Source organism: Trichosurus vulpecula, chromosome 2 (genome assembly GCF_011100635.1).
Source record: "Trichosurus vulpecula isolate mTriVul1 chromosome 2, mTriVul1.pri, whole genome shotgun sequence".
Taxonomy (NCBI): domain Eukaryota; kingdom Metazoa; phylum Chordata; class Mammalia; order Diprotodontia; family Phalangeridae; genus Trichosurus; species Trichosurus vulpecula.
In genome coordinates this window covers 259885509-259902530 of record NC_050574.1, presented here as the reverse complement: position 1 = coordinate 259902530, position 17022 = coordinate 259885509, and the positions used below count along the sequence as shown (strand labels likewise).

The window sequence follows — 17022 nt, the reverse complement described above, 5'->3', positions numbered from 1 at the left end:
TTTCAGAAGAAATCCATGAGGCAGATAAGGGAAGAGAAAAGCAGGGTAACTAGCCGGAGCGTTGGGCTGGACACGGCTACTTCTCGCCCTGCAGAAAGCAGACACCCATCTGAGGAATGTCATCTGTCTCCTTCTCAAGACCCTTGGACCAGAGAAGGGATGCCGGCACCCTACGGCAGCTTCTCAGGGGTCAGCAGCAGTGACAGTGTTCTGAGGGAATTGGATGACGGACAATACGATCAGGAGGATGGAGTGACACAGGTCACTTGTATGTGAGCCAGGAGACACCTGAATTCAAAGGACCTGTAAATAATCACGGAAATTTAATTCAATGCTGAATTGAGTACGTTACTTCACACGCTCTGATGTAATGCTCGGTGTTTCTCCTTTATGCTGGCTTTGGCTATGCCTCTAAATGCAGAAGAACTATTATTAGTAAATTCTTTCATTAGAGTTGTGTTTATCCTCCTCCTGTCAACTAAGAATATCTGTCAAAGTGAGATGTCATTAGTTTATTATGAAATCATGTCCTTCCATTTTACATCTTTGTGTGAATTATAGCCTTTGATATTTCCTAGTTAGGCTCACCTCAGTCACCTACTGTTCCAGCATAAAAGTCCTTTGGCAAACTAGTCATCATTGCCTCCCCCCCACCCAATACCCTACAAACAGTTCCTAAATTAAAGAATTTCCTAGTAGTTATTTTACTATACATAGAAATTCACCAGTTTATCTTTAGTTGCAGCATATATGTACTTTATAGCAACCCCTACTCATTCAAATATTTCTGTAAAAAAAAGTTCCCTTTGTGTACATCTTTGCTTCTAAAAGAATGCCATATTATTAAATGACTTCATTTATCTGAGGTACTGCTTCTCCAGACATCCAGAAAATAACCACAGCAGAATCATATTCAGTTAAGCTCAGTACAAAAACAACCCACAGTCTCAAAGTAAAGGGGAAGAAAATTTAGAGATGAGTGTATTTTTTTCTTTATTAAAAAATTGAAATGATAAGGTAAGCCTTTGTCGTTAGAATTTAATGACCTTCTCCTTTTCTTCTCTATATCTAAATCAAGAAATCTTTGAAACTTAAATTTTTCAGACTGGAAGTTCAATTAGAGAGGTAGACCAGTACCCAGAACACTTCAGAGGAAATACTTTGACTTGCCAGTTCCAACCACTGACTTTTCTTATAAATTGGTGCATTTGCCATTGTTCAAACTCAACCCTGGATTGGTAAAGATTAAACTCGTGAAAAAGAATTTTCATCCACTTATGGTGGGAAAATGAGACTTGGAAGTTATAGAAGTTAAGGTATTACACACAGAACCTTCAAGAGAATTCCAACCAGCCTTAGCTTTGTGGATTCCTAAGCCTGTTGTTCAGCTTATTGACGGTACTGAATTCTAAAGAAGGCTTAAGTAATAAAGCATCATTCAATTGACATCAGATTTTTGTTTTATTGGGAAAGTATAGCCATTGTATGGATATATGCGTATAAATTTGTATATGCATATATTATATGTAATTATATGTGAAATAGTTGCATATCATATGATATTAAGGAACGGCCCACAATAAAATTGGGCATTATCCATGATGAACTTAACATGAAATTGATCCTTTGTCAGTATCCCACATTTTCAAGAAAAAAGTCTTCCTGCATCATAACCTCCCCAATGAAGCACTCTTCACAAAGCTTAGTATGAAATACTCAATCTTGCTGCATAAAGATAATATTACAAACATTTTAATTTTTTGATGATAATAATATTTACATAGCAAAAGCACTTTACTAATGTTATTTCCTTTTACCTTCATAAGAACCTGAGAGGTAGGTGCTATTATATTATCTCTATTTTACCCCAGATGGGGAAACTGAGGCAGGCCGTGCTCAAATGACTTACCCAAGGTAATAGCAAGTGCCTGAAGTTGGATTTGAACTCAGGTCTTCCTGACTCAAGATCCAGTGCTTTACCCACTGAGCTGCCTAGCATCTCAATTAAATATGCAAGAGCTGATGAACTTTCCTAGGAACCATTCTTTTTTAGGGTCTTCAAAATATCATAAAGTTTTGACATGATTTTTAAAAGTCAATTACCAGGTTTTGATAGTTGTAGCTTTACAACATCTTTTGAATCTATTCCCTTCATTTTATTCCCAGGGTAGCCCCCTAGATCAGGCCCTCATTACCTCTCACCTGGTCTATTGCAGTAATATCCTGGTTAGTCTCCCTACCTCAAATATTGCTCTTCTCCAATCTATTTTCCACGTAACTGCCAAGCTGATATTCCTAAAGCACAGGTCTGACCATGTTGCTCCCCTGCTCAAAAAGTCCCATTGGCTCCCTATTGCCTCTGTTAAGTCATTTCAGTTGTGTCCTACTTTTTGTGACCCCATTTGGGGTTTTCTTGGCAAAGATACTGGAGTGGTTTGCTATTTCTTGCTCCATCTCATTTTACGGATGAAGAAACTGAGGCAAGCAGGGTTGAGTGACTCAACCAGGGCCACACAGCTAGTATGTGTCTAAGGCTGGCTAGCTACTATGGTAATAGAGAAGTTCTGGGTTCAAACTCAGAAGAAGATAGTGAAGTTAAAACAACTACTTCTATTTCGAAGGAAAAAGCAAAATAGTCACAAGCCCAAAAAGAGTTTTTGGAAGAGCTTAGAAAAGGATTTTTAAAATCAAATAAGAGAAGTTGAGGGAAAATTAGGGAAAAAAATAAGAATGCAAGTAAATGAAGAAAATTGTGAAAAGTCAGCCAAATGGAAAAACAGATGCAAAAACTTACAGAAAAAAATAACTCCTTAAAAATTAGAATTGGGCAAGGAGAAGCTAATGACTTCATAAGGCACCAAGAAATAATAAAACAAAATCAAAAGAATGGAAAAATATAAAAGAATGTAAAGCATCTCATTAGAAAAACAACTGACATGGAGAACAGATAGAAGAGAGACAATATAAGAATTGTCGGACTACCTGAAAGTTATAATAGAAAAAAAGTTTAGATACTATACTTCAAGAGATTACTAAGCAAAATTGCCCCGAAGTTTTAGAACAAGAGGGTAAAATAGAAATAGAAAAAAATCCACCAATCACCCTCTGAAAGAGATCCCAAGATGAAAATCCACAGGAATATCATAACTAAATTTTGAAGCTCCCAGGTCAAGGAGAAATACTACAAGCAACTAAAAAATATTTAATACTGCGGGGCTACAGTCAGGATGACACACCATTGGAAGTCCTAAAAAGTAAAGGTGCGATGAATAAAACTGAGTGTAAGAAAACCATTGAACTAATAAATAAAACGAGAAGGAAAGGAAAATGACAAATGCTGAAAGGGATACGGAAAAATTGGGACACTGATGCACTATTGCTGTGAACTAGGGCAACCGTTCTGGAAAACAACTTGGAACTATGCCCAATGGACCATAAAAATGTGCATGCCCTTTGACCCTGCAATATCACTTCTAGGGCTACATCCCAAAGAGATCATACAAAATCATACAAAAATATTTATAGCAGCTTTTTTTGTGCTGGCAAAGAACTGGAAATTGAGGGGATGCCCATTGATTGGGGAATGGCTAAACAAGTGGTGGTATATGAATGTAATGGAATACTATCGTGCTATAAGAAATGATGAGCAGACGGACTTCATAATAACCTGGAAAGACTTAAATGAACTGATGCTGAGTGAAGGGAGCGGAACCAGGAGAACACTGTACACGGTTACAGCCGCATTGTGTGATGACTAACTTGGATAGACTTAGCTCTTCTCAGCAACGCAAGGTTCTAAGACAACCCCAAAAGGCTCATGATGGAAAATGCTATCCACATCCAGAGAAAGAATTACAGAGTCTGAATGCAGATCAAAGTATACTATTTGCTCTTTCTCTTTTTGTTTTGTTTTGTTTCTTCTTTCTCATGGTTCATTCCATTGCTTATAATTCTTCTTTGCAACATGTGACTAATGCAAAAATATGTTTAATGTGAATGTAGAGCCTATATCAGATTGCATGCTGTCTTGGGGATGAGGGAGGGGAGGGAGAGGGAGAAAATTTGGAACTCAAAAGCTTGTGGAACTGAATATTGTAAATTAAAAATAAATAAATTTTTTAAAAAACTATTATGCTATGAGAAATGATGAGAAGGATGGTTTCAGGAAAACCTGGGAAGACTTATATGAACTGATGCAAAGTGAAGTGAGCAAAACCAGGAGAAAATTGCACACAGTAACAGTAATATCATAAGGATGATTAAATCTGAAAGACTTAGCTACATTGATCACAATGATTCAAGACAATTACAAATGACCCATGAGGGAAAATGCTATCTACCTCCAAATAGAGAACTGATGAATTCTGAATGTATATTGAAGCATATTTTTTAAGAACTTTATTTTTCTTGTTTGTATGTATATGTTTTACAATGTGGCTAATAGGAAAATATGATTTGCATGTCTTCACATGTATAATGGGCATCATATTGTTTACCTTCTCAAGAGGATGGGAAAAGGCAAGAAGGAAGGAGAGAATTTGAAACGTAAAATTTTTTAAATGAATATTTAAAAATTTTATGTGTAATTTGGAAATATTTAACAAAATAAATACAAATATATTTCAAAACAAACAAAACAAGGTAGTGAGGGAGGCCTAGAACAGCTGTCAGAGGTTTCATGAATGTTCACTGCTACTCTGGTGTTTCTGTCCTCAGAACACTACCTAGAACATTCTCATTAAATTGTCAGCAAAGGGGAAGAAAACATTGCCTCCCTTTTATAAGTTGTTCCTTCATTCTCCTGTCACTGACTGGTGGAGGTTTCTGCCAGTCAGAATCAGGCCAGTCCAGCATGGAACAAACATTTCAAGTTGCACCTATCTCCGTTCCTCCCCTACTTCTTTCCAGATGTAGGGGACAATAAGTGTGGAAAACTGCATCTCGTGTCAGATGTTTTGGCTTGATGCTCAGCCAACCTGTGACATAGTTAGAAAGAGGAAATGGAAATTTCCCTCCTCCATACCTGCATCTCCACGCACGGAGTACATTTGTTCTTCTTAATTTCTTGAGCTGACTCAGTACAGAAGTCTTGCAAACATCTGTACTCCAGACAAATGGATTCAAAAGGAAATCTATGTCTGCAGTGGTAGACAGATTTTCACACCCTTCCTATACTCTGAGTGTTATTTCTACACTCAGAAGTCTCAGTGACTACAGAAAGGAGCTCTGCTGGCTGGAAAGAGACAGCCAGGACAGGAAGACGGCCAAGAGGAAGCTCCCAGTAGAAACGAGATAAGCAAGGCTGCTTTATTTTATGTTTGTTTGTCATAGAATTATTCAAGTACACAAGAATGGGGAGTCCCAAGATTCACCTCGAAGAACAAAACAATTGGAACTAACTGTATGAGTTTCAATCTTGCCCTAAGTGGGTACTTCCCATGGAGCCACCAGGAGCTGTACATCATTCTAGAATATTGCTCCCAGCCTGAAATTGGCTGAGAATGATGAAGAAAGGTCGGGTGCGACAGGAAATAGAGAGGCAGCTCTTTCTACTACGCCACTTTATTTGATTGCTTCTGGAGCAGGACATTCTTAACTAGGGTCCCCAAGGGAAACCCCAGTGGTTTTGTGGATAGAGTTGAAAGAAGTCCATGAATTTGGATGAGAAAAAAAAAATACTATCTTTTTTTTCACTAACCCTTGGTTTCTTTTATAATCCTAAATGTTTTATTTTACGAACTTAAAAATTTTATTCTGAGGACTCCATATCCTTCATCAGGCTGTGAAAGGAGCTCACATCACACACAAAAATAATTAAATAAAAGTTCAGAACTGCTTTGGAGGGGAAATAAGCACATACCATACCTTATAATTCCTCTATTTTCATGGGAACAGAAATCCTCTTAGGCAGAATTTTTAATGTATTAACAGTAATTTTTCAAATGGAGATTCGCTTCATTTTACTAGATGCTATTATGCTGGGAGGAAGACAGACCAAGTTTTGTTTCTGCTTAAATGGAGAGAAAAGCATTTCTGTCTTCATTCTGTTAATTAATACAAAACTCCAACAAACTCAATTTAGGGATTTAATTGTTTCTTTTTTCTCTCCGAGGCTTAGGACATCTGAGGATTAGGTTGAACATTTCCTTCTGTTTCTACAAACAACAGATCCTCCACCATAGAAAAAGCCCTTTTGAATTTGCTCTTCTAAGAAATAACAAATGACAAAATATGCTTCCTTTTTTAACACGCTACATTATTGATGAGGATTTGGTTTTCCAAAACATTCAGCTGTGCGATGCAGCTGGAGCTGGGTTTTGCCACCAAACAGTTGGCCACTTTATGTGTTTCTTCTATTTCTATAAAGACGTTGCCACAGACTTTCATCTGCCTCACTGGAGAGACGGTACTGAGGAATGTTTATTTTGTTTTATTTTGTTTGTTTAGACTGGGTCTCCCTAACTCATGGAGGCTGGAAATTCAGTGGCCACTCATGGCTTTATCCCACTGCAGATCAGCGTGGAAGCTTTGACCTGCTCCAATTACCATCTTAGCTGGTCAACCCCTCTTCCTGGGAGCTCCCAACATTGATGTCAGTCTCAGTAAAAACCCAAGAATCCTTTTGGTTTATTTGCTTGTTTGGGGAGGGAAGGATCATTAAATTAATTTGTTTGCTTAAAATTTAATTGATGCCTTTTTCACTCACATTTTCCCACCAATATTTTCCAACATATGCCTTTCCCCTTTCCATTACAACAACAAAATGTTAAGCAAAACCAACTGACACAACAGTGGTATCTGACAGCATATGCAACAACCTACACTTGGAGTCAACCACAAATCTCCCAAGAAGGGGGAAGAATGTTTCACCATTTGTCCTCTGGATCAATAGTGGTCGTGGCATTTTAAAAAATTTAACTAACGTTTTGTTTCCGACACTACAATCATTTTCAAATAGACAGTTCCTCCCTTCACATTCGCACCAAATCTTGAAGACTTTCACAATCCCTATTAATTCTAGTGCCTTCTTTCTGTTAATTATTATTTCCTTTTTGTCCTCTATATAGCGTGCTTTTGTACACGTTTATTTATACATTGTCTTCCACATTAGTTTGTAAGTTCCTCAGGGGTGGGGACTGTCTTTTCCCTCCTTTAGTAAACCCAGCACTTAGCACAGTGCCTGCTGGCCCATAGCAGACACTTAATAAATGTTTATCAGTTGATAATAAACAAAAAAATTAAGCAAAATCCAACTGATAAAGCACCCATGTAGAATATTGTCGGCAACATTCCACCCTCGTCATCCTCTACCTCTCTACCAAGAGGAGAGAAGCATTTTTCATCATCTGTCCTTTGGGATCAAGACTGACATTGCAATTACTCTAAGTCCAATAGTCTTTAGTGTCATTTTTAATTACAGTACATAGTAATTATGTATAGTATCCTCTTGAAGCAAACTTCTTCACTATCAGCTCATGCATCTCTGGATTACTTACAGTCATCTTTTCATACAGCACATTGCATTCCTATGATGCAATTCAACAAGCCACCAGCTCAAGTTCTCAAGCTATTGGTTCAAACACCGAACACTGCATGTTATTCACTGTCCCCAAGTTGGAGAAAAAGCAGTAGGGAGCAGGAGTTCAGGAGATTCAAGGTCTGGATGGGCTGTGCAACTTTTTATGGTGTATGAGGAAGGAATGCTTAATTTTCAGCTTGCAAAGAGGGCTGTTGTTTGGGAACACGAGAAGAATGGGAAATAAGAAAATGCCTGAGGAAACACAGCAAAACCCAGGGCAACCATGGAATCTGGAACCAGCCAAAGGGCTTCACTACAATGTGCCCACAAAATCCTGAGAACAGACAAACCAGCTCAAACAAATTCACCCTATTTGAAAATGCAGTTCTTTTTCCTGGACTGATTTAAGATTCAAGGTGAGGCCTGCTACAAAAGTCTTAGCTGAATTAAAAGAAAACAGTTTATCCTTAGATTTTGAAAAAAAAAAAAACATTTCCCTTCCCTTTTACCCTATTCCTAACCCCTTCCAAGCAAAAACTCCACAATACAAAATCCTCACCTATTCATCTTCAGACACCCAGAAAAGTGTCCCAAAGGGAATAACCAGCTTAAGCTACTTTATCATGCATGGTTACCAGAAATGTAAGCTGGCTGTGTGAATTGTTTTTGGTTTTTGAGTAGGTTATATGATCCTTTTGTCCAAGATTAGTACAAAGAAGGGGAAGATGCTCTCTGTATATACACTTTTGTGGAGAACAATTTTCAGGACATTACAAAACATAATAGGCAAGAGTATAAAACTTCAAAAGGTTTCCCAAGTGTAGCTAAAAAATATGGGCAGTGTGTAGTGAGCTTCGAGAATGTTCCCTGGTTTTTATTCATTGTTATAAGAGCTCTGGGTCCTATTTGACTCTTTCTAGGTGATATTGACTTTGATAGGCACACCCTGGGGAAGCTCACAAAAGGAACATGAGCCACTAAGGTAACATGTAGCCTCTCTAACTTTATCTGCGGGATTTAAATGGGAAGACAGGAATCTAAAGCCTCAAGACAAGGTACCAGTCATGGGTCAAAAATGATCTATAGTTCTTTTTCTTATGTCCCTAGCCCTGTGTGTGTGTGTGTGTGTGTGTGTGAGAGAGAGAGAGGGAGGGAGGGAGGGAGAGAGAGAGACAGAGAGAAAGAAAGAAAGAAGAGGGAGGGAGGGTGGGAGGGAAGAAAGGGAGGAGGAAGAGGAAGGAAGGATGGAAAAAAAGAAAGAAAAAAGAAGGTAGGAAGAAAAGGAGGGAAAGAGGGAAGGAAGGAAGGAAGGAAGGAAGGAAGGAAGGAAGGAAGGAAGGAAGGAAGGAAGGAAGGAAGGGAGGGAAGGGAGGAAGGGAAGGAAGAGAGAGGGAGAGCAGGAGGAAGGAAGGAAGGAAGGAAGGAAGGAAGGAAGGAAGGAAGGAAGGAAGGAAGGGAGGGAGAGAGAGAGAGGGAGGGAAGGGAGCGAAGGGAGGGAGTGAGGGAACCCAAGTTATTACTGATAGACTATTCACATGAGAGTACTGTGGTTTGGAATGAAAAAGTCTTGACTTCAAGTTCAAACTCCAACACATCATCGTTATCATCATTATCCCAGGAACACAGGTTTTCCTCAGTTCTGCCTCTGAGAATCCCAACCTTCCTCCAAGCTCAGCTCAGACACCAGCTCCTACATGAAGCCTTTCATGATCCCTTCCCCACTTTGGCTGCTGGTGCCTCCCCTCCAAAATTCCCTCGTGTTTATTTGGAGTATTTTGTTGTAGATACTTGCGTATATACATATCATCTCCCTCAATAGGAATGCAGGTTCCTTGAGGGCAGGGATTTTTCCATTTATGTCTCTGTAACTCCAGTACCTAAAATGGGCAGGTGCTTAAAAAATGCTTGTTGATTAAGAGATGTTCAGCGGCATCACAACAACTCACAATAACATAGCACTTTCTGCACATTACCTCACTCATCCTTCACAACAACCATTAGAGGGAGGGGCTGTTATCATCCCCACTTGACAAATAAGGAAACTAAGATTAAGTGGTTTTCCCAGGGTCACACAAATGATAAGTGTTTATGGAAGGATTTGAAGCCAGATTTTCCCGACTCCAAGAACAGCACTATGCCTGTTTGACTGCACTGTCTCTTTATCGATATATTAGCTGTATAATTATGGTCAAGTCACATAATCCCAGATAATTCTCTAGACCTGAAGTCTATATAAATCTAAGGCCTCTCTTCTAATTAGTGAGTTCCTGCTTATTTCATGAAGAACCCAGGCCATCCAATCTCAATTCTATTTGTGACTTCAAACTTTCTCACCTGGCCCCATGGGCATCCTCCCTTGGAGCCTCCCTCCCTCCCTTTCCATCTCCTTTTTATGTGTTGTTTTTTCCCCTTAGAATGTATTAAAAAATTGTTTTTAGGTGTAATTGGAAAAAACAAAATATATACACTATATATAATTGTTACAAAATATGTATATGTAAAAAGTATATATATATATATATATATTTTTTTTAAGTTTTTGGCAGGGCAATTGGGGTTAAGTGACTTACCCAAGGTCACACAGCTAGTACATGTGTCAAGTGTCTGAGGCAGGATTTGAACTCAGGTCCTCCTGACTCCAGGGCTGGTGCTCTACTCACTGCGCCATCTAGCTGCCCCTAGTATATATATATAATTGAAAAATAAAGTATACATATACACACATATACATACATGGTACATATGTGCATATAAACTTCATACCTATATGTGCATGTATACACATATATATGTATGTTGTGTGTGTGTTTGGACATGGCTAATACAGGAATTCGTTTTGCTCAACTATACATATTTGTACTTGGCTTTATTTTTCTTTTCTTCTCAATGAGTGGAAGAGAGGGAATGGAACGGGAGAGAATTTGTAGTTGCTATTCAGTAGTTTCAGTGGTATCCAGCTCTTCATGACCCCATTTGGGGGTTTTCTTGGCAAAGATATTGGAGCGGTTTGCCATTTCCTTCTCCAGCTCATTTTTACAGATGAGGAACTGAGGCAAACAGGATTAAGTGACTTGCCCAGGGTCACACAGCTAGTAAGTGTCTGAGCCCAGATTTGAACTCACGGAGATGAGTCTTCCTAATTTCAAACCCAGTGCTCCACCCACTGCACCACCTAGCCGCTCTATGAGAATTCGTAACAACATAAAACTTAACTTAGAAAATTTTCAACAAAAAGAATGAATGTTGCCAAATTACGAATAATATGCTCAACCTCAAAGAAGAGATGTTTGAAGACACATTCCCCCACTCCTTTGCAGAAGCATGGGGCAGGTGGGGTGGTCCATAGATGTGGAACATTGCAACTGACATCAGATTTTTTTCTATATTCACCAGTTTTCCTGGTTTTTTAAAAAATTTTTATAAGTGATAGTTGTAAGTTATATGTGTATAAGTTATAATTATAAGTTGTAAGTGATAGTTTTCCAGTTGGGATACAAGGGGAAATATAAATTATGTAAAAAAGGCATCAATAAAGGTCTCGACAAAATACACACACACACAAACATTATACGTAATATAAATCACAATCAATAGAGGTACATCATTGTGATGAGTCCAAACCTCAAGAAATTGTGATTTTCCCAGCAGATATGTTTCTATCCTTTGGTGCAGATCAAAAGTGTTGAATGTTTGGCCAGCAACACTCCTGAATAGCTAAAATATAATTGGGAAATATTTAAAACAAATTAATAAAAATATAATAGAACAGAGACAATGTTAACATATGGTTTTCTAAGTTATACAGGCCAGCAGGGATCCTTATGGACAGTTTAGTGGCCCCATTTCTATTTGAGCTTCACGTCATGGGGTAGATCATGACCTCTCTACAACTAGACAGTGGTCAAGAGTTGCTATAGTAGAAGTTGTCACCCTTCAGCCAATCTGGGGACGAGCCTCTTCAAACTTAGCTGGACTGGTCTTTGGATGACAGATATATAGTCATTCCATCACCAGTATCCATTACACTGGACACTCAGTCTTGAATATAAATAATACAGGTATTTTAAATTCTCAACAAAGTGTTGTAAGTTCATCAATATTCCTTTCATACTATTGAGGCTCCTCCTGACCTAGGATCATAGGATATCAAAGGAAAAGACATTAGAGATCACCTAGTCTAGCCCTCTCATTTTACACGTAAGGATACAGAGGCCCAGAGAGTGAATGTCCAAGATCACACAGATAAATGGCAGTCATGATTTGAACCCTGGTCTTCTGACTCCAAATCAAGTGTCTTTCAACTGAATCATGCTGCTTTCTTTATCAAGTAAATAACCAATCAATCCCAGGCTCAGTCTATTAGAGGCCACACCTTATTCTCTTGGATAAGGAATGGATTTCTCACTTATTAGACCAGTAAGAAAGATGAGTTGACACATGCCTTGTACCTCCACCTCACCTGCATAGGTGAGAATCACAGAGATCCTACAAACGAAGTTTATGATTCTTCTGATTAATATAAGCAAGAGGCAAATGTAGGCATAAGCCCAATCTAGGTTGTTCATTGGTTCCATAGAAATACAGGACTGGGTGAAACCATGTTAACGGGCACAGTTAGCTTCATAGACACAAAGTTATAAGTGCCTATAGAGCAGGGATTATTTCATTTATGTCTTTCTATCCCCAATGCCTAGTACATAGCAGGCACTTAATAGATGCTTATGAATGAATGAAAAAAATAAATGAAAAATTCTTCTCCTAAACAGTCTTACAATGGGATTCTGCAACTTTATGCCAGGATTTGGTTATGATCTCGTTACAGTTTTATTATAAAATTCCTCTAAAATTGGCTTCCAATCCCTCGTTGTTGCAAAGTGGAGACCCTGGGTCTTCAAAAGCTAAATGCCAGCAGCTTGTGCGCTCTAAGATCCTAGCAAGCTGGAGAGTTTTTGCATATAGGCTTGTGATGAACTGTATCCTGCTGTCTGAGGACCAGCCCAAACAAATCAGAGAAGTTTCTGACAAGGTTACCCATAGGGTGACGAATTACTTGATTGCAGTTAAATAATGGAAAACTATTCATTAGTTGATGAAGGATCAATAAGATCACAAATTCATGAAGTACTGAACTAACACAGGCAGCTAGGTGGCATAGCACATAGAGTGCCAACCCTAAAGTCAGGAAGACTCATCCTCCTGAGTTCAAATCTGGCCTCAGACACTTACTAGCTGTGTGACCCTGGACAAGTCACTTAACTTCATTTGCCTCAGTTTCCCTCATCTATAAAATGAGCTAGAGAAGGAAATGGAAACCCCTTCAGTATCTCTGCCAAGAAATGCCCGAATGGGGTCACATAGAGTTGGACACAATTAAAAATGACTGAACAACAAAAAGTTACACAGAGACTAGGCACACATGGATGAATTGTGATCTGCATCAATGAATTCCCAAATCCATTGGACTACTAGAGTATTCTGATTAACTGCAATTACGAATCTCATCCCAGAGAACAGATGACACAATATACTTTCCTCCTCTCAGCAAAAAGGTGAGAGACTAGGAGTACATAATGTTGCATACACTGTCAGAGGTAGTTGTGTTACTGGTCAACTTTGCTTGACCCTTTTTCTTTGGGGTGGGGGGGGAGTCTTCAGGGAGATCACAGTTTCAATGAGAACTAACAGTCAGAAAAAAAACAAAGGGTAGCAATAAAATTTTAGATGATTATGTTGTATCTAAAATTAGTTTTTTTTAAAGTAATCCTAATCCTAAAGGGACAAGAGAGAAGTACTCTGATTGCCTGTTGGCTTTTTTATTTGCTTACATAAACATTCATTATCTATTGCATTTGCCAACAATACCAAGTGGGACCAATGTTGTAGGAGAAGGATGTTCTAAAGCAATGGTACCAGGGAGGAATGATTCTGCTTTGCTATCTGAGTGCAACTGGATGTTCTTAATAAAAATTGAAATTAAAAAAATGAGTTAGAGGAGACTAGGGATTATTTTTAAAAGAGTTCTTTCCAGCTACTGGTACTCAACCTGATGCCTCAAAAGGCAGTATGGTTTAGTAAAAATTGAGCTAGTAGAGTGTAAATTGGCCTAAACTTTTTGCATATCAGTTTGGAATTATGCAAAAAAATTACTAAATTGTCCATACCCTTTGACCCCAAAACACCACTACCAGGCATATATTGGAAGAGTCACAGAAACAAAGGTCCAATATGCCAAAAACATTTATAGCAGCACTCTTTGTGGTAGCAAAGGCCTAGAAACAAAATAGGTGCCCATTAATAGGGGAATGACGGAAAGAAATACTATGTTATATGTAATGACATTATTGGGTCTAAGAAACGATGGACACAAGGAATTCAAAGAAACATAGATTTTTTTGAACCAATGAATAGTAAAATAAAAGCAGCTAGGTGGTGCAGTGGATAGAGAATTCGCCTGGAGTCAGGAAGATTCATCTTCCTAAGTTCAAATCTGGCCTCAGACACTTACTAGCTGTGTGACCCTAGGCAAGTCACTTAACCCTGTCTGCCTCAGTTTCCTCATGTAAAATGAGCTGGAAAAGGAAATGGCAAACCACTCCAGTATCTCTGCCAAGAAAACCCCAAATGAGGTTATGAGATGTTGGACACAACTGAAAACAACTCAGCAATGACAATAAAATAGTAAAATAATCAGAAAAGAAGAATACAATGATTACCAAGATGTAAATTACACTATCACTAGAGGGTTATCTAACTTTGAATTGGCTTTTACCAATGAAGGCCTCCAAGAAGAGGCAAGGTAATAAATAAGCTACTTTCCTATTCTGTTGTCAAAGTTGGTCACTGCATGTATTTTTTTTTTTTTGCCAGAGAGGGTTCACTATGAACAGAGAGTGAAGACTTTCTTTTTCCAGAAATGCCTGTGATTTAAAGGCAAAAGGCACCAATAAAAGATGGTTGTTGTGTAACTATGAGAAAGTTATTTCACCTTTCTGACCCTGTCTCCTTATCCATAAAAATGTTTCTGCTCCCATGATTATTGTTAAAATGCTGTAGAAATGCGAGGCTACAGAGTAGTGGATAGTGCCAGAAGATGTGGGTTCAAATTCTGCTTTTGACACTAGCTAGGAAACCATAAGCATGGCGTCTTATTAGCTTTCTTTTGTATGTTTTCTTTCCCTATTAGATAGTACCCTCCTTGAGGGCAGGGACTATTTTTTGCTATTTGTTTTCCTAGCATTTAGCATACTACTTTGTACATAGCAGGCACTTAATGTTTACTGACAGAAAGATGTGATGAAGGCCTCCCTTTCCTGACCCCTATTCCTCCAAATACCTCAGCTCTCTGAAGCCAGCTGCTATACTCACATCTCCATTCATTCATTCACTCAGTCTTCGAGGCTATAAGCTCCGTGAGGGCAGAGAACATGTCTCATCTAAACTGTCATCTCCCCTAGCATCTCAGAGTCAGATGGGTTTTGGACCCCAGCTCTGCCTGTGTGACATTGGACAAAACACATCATCTTTCTGGGCCTGTTTTCTCATCTGTAAGATGAAGGAGGTAGCTTGGATGACCTCGAAGGTATCTTCTAGCTCTAAATCTATAATCCTAGACTCTTTCCTATTATTACATAAAATAAGTTCTCCCTATCCTGAGTTAGTGATTGTTAAGAATATAAAATATTTTTTAGACCTTTCTTCAGTGTTTCATTAAAAGAAAATGGCAGGATGCCTATGTCTGAGATTAGAAAGTCCAATACCTATCTACCAATAATTAAGAACTTTTCACCTCACCTTTAAAAGTCCCCTCAAAAAAAAAATCACCAACACATCTTCTAAAAAAAAAAAGTCCAGCTTTATTTTTTTTAAAAACACATATTGAACACTGTACATATTGAACGCTGTATTCAAAATAGTTACTTTACATTAATTCAGCACTGAAAAGACAAAATCATCATTAAATAGGTTGATTGCTAAGTGAACAGGTACTTGTGGATACACTTGGCTTTAAGGAGGTTGACATCAGAATTTGTTGTATCCACGGGGCCAAAGAGTTATTCTTAATAGTAGCCAGGATTGGAAAAATAGGTTTTTTGTGTTAGACTGGATGTCACAATGAAATTCTTAAAAACGGGATGCTGCCTATACAGTATGTTACACTGACTTTACAACGCAAACTATACATTTGAGGGTGTTTCATACAAGTGTACAAAATACTATCCAAGGAGAAATTCAAAATCTACAGGTAAAGTCTTTTTCTTACCTGGTATTCTAGCATGATTTCACATATGGGAACACAAATTTAAAACTGTCATTTTTTTCTAAATGTTCTGAATCCTGATTCCCAGGAAACCATTGCTGACATGGCCAAGCTACTTTCAAAAATGCATTTCCTACTCACTGCCTTCCCTTTGGCAGAGAGGATGGGGACTACCAGTATAGTATATCACACATACTAGGACACAGCCCCTATGTCTGTTGGCTTTAACTGTTTTCATCACATGAGAAGGCTCATTTAGGCTAAGGAGAGGTATTTTTTTAAATAGCTTTGATATAAAAACAAAAAAGCATCACCAAAATTTTTTAATGCATATCCTGCCTTGCATCTGGGATCTTAGTCAAAGAAATGTTTTATTGATACTTTTCTTTTTTTCCATCATTGTCAATTTCCAGTAACTCTCCTTTCCCTCCCTAAAGGACCTTCTCTTGTACAAATAAATATAGTAGAGCAATTAAAATCAATACATGGGCCATGTCTGAAAAATATGACTCAATGTGCATCTCTAGTCCAGAATCTCACTGCTGAGAGGTAGAAAGCAGTCTTCACCATGTATTCCCAAGTCAAAATTCACTGTTGCATCGATTAGGATTCTGAAGTCTTTCAAAATCACTTTCCTTTATATTATTGTGGTCAATAGGTAAATTGCTCCCCTGGTACTGCTCATCTGATTCTTCATCAATTCATACAAAATTTTGGTTTTAGATTTTTTTGTTCAAAATATCTCATTCCAATTCTACTTCGTGCCCATCAGATTGGCAAAGCTGACAAAAAAAGAAATGAGATGTTGGAGGGACTATGGGAAAACAGGTGCATTAATACACTGTTGCTGAAGCTGTGAACAGATCCTGTCGTTCTGGAAAACTGCTCTGGAAAGAAATTGAAACAATGCCCCAAAAGTTACTAAACTGTATATCCAGCTGTGTCAGTATTTTTGACCTATGCCCCCAAAGAAACTGAAGAAGGAGGAAAAGGTGCTATATGTACTGAAATATTTATAGCAGTTCTTTTGTGATGATAAGGAACTGGAAGCTAAGGGGGCATTCTTCAACTAGGAAATAGCTGAACAAACTTGGTATACAAATGGAATTAAATATTATTATTGTGCTGTAAGAAATGAGAAAGGGGACATTTTTAGAGAAACCTGGATTTACATGAACTCACACAGAGTGAACAACAGGAGAATAACTGTAACATAATAATGTAAAAGTGACAGCTTGAAAGAACT

The 17022-nt window shown here is 38.2% G+C and overlaps 1 protein-coding gene across 3 annotated transcripts in view; it reads left to right on the top strand.

The window, feature by feature from the left end:
- RFTN2 (raftlin family member 2) overlaps window positions 1-14437 on the top strand; it is a 100312-nt gene extending 85875 nt beyond the window's left edge. Inside the window, exon 10 of one of the 3 annotated variants that reach the window (XM_036742485.1) lies at window positions 14387-14437. In XM_036742485.1, coding sequence (XP_036598380.1) covers window positions 14387-14413 — 27 coding nt within the window. In that variant the 3' untranslated portion in view covers window positions 14414-14437. Of the gene's footprint in view, window positions 1-6; window positions 2860-14386 lie in introns of those variants that run through there. The other 2 variants (XM_036742483.1, XM_036742484.1) reach the window with 2 other exon arrangements.
- Window positions 14438-17022: the final 2585 nt, after the last annotated feature.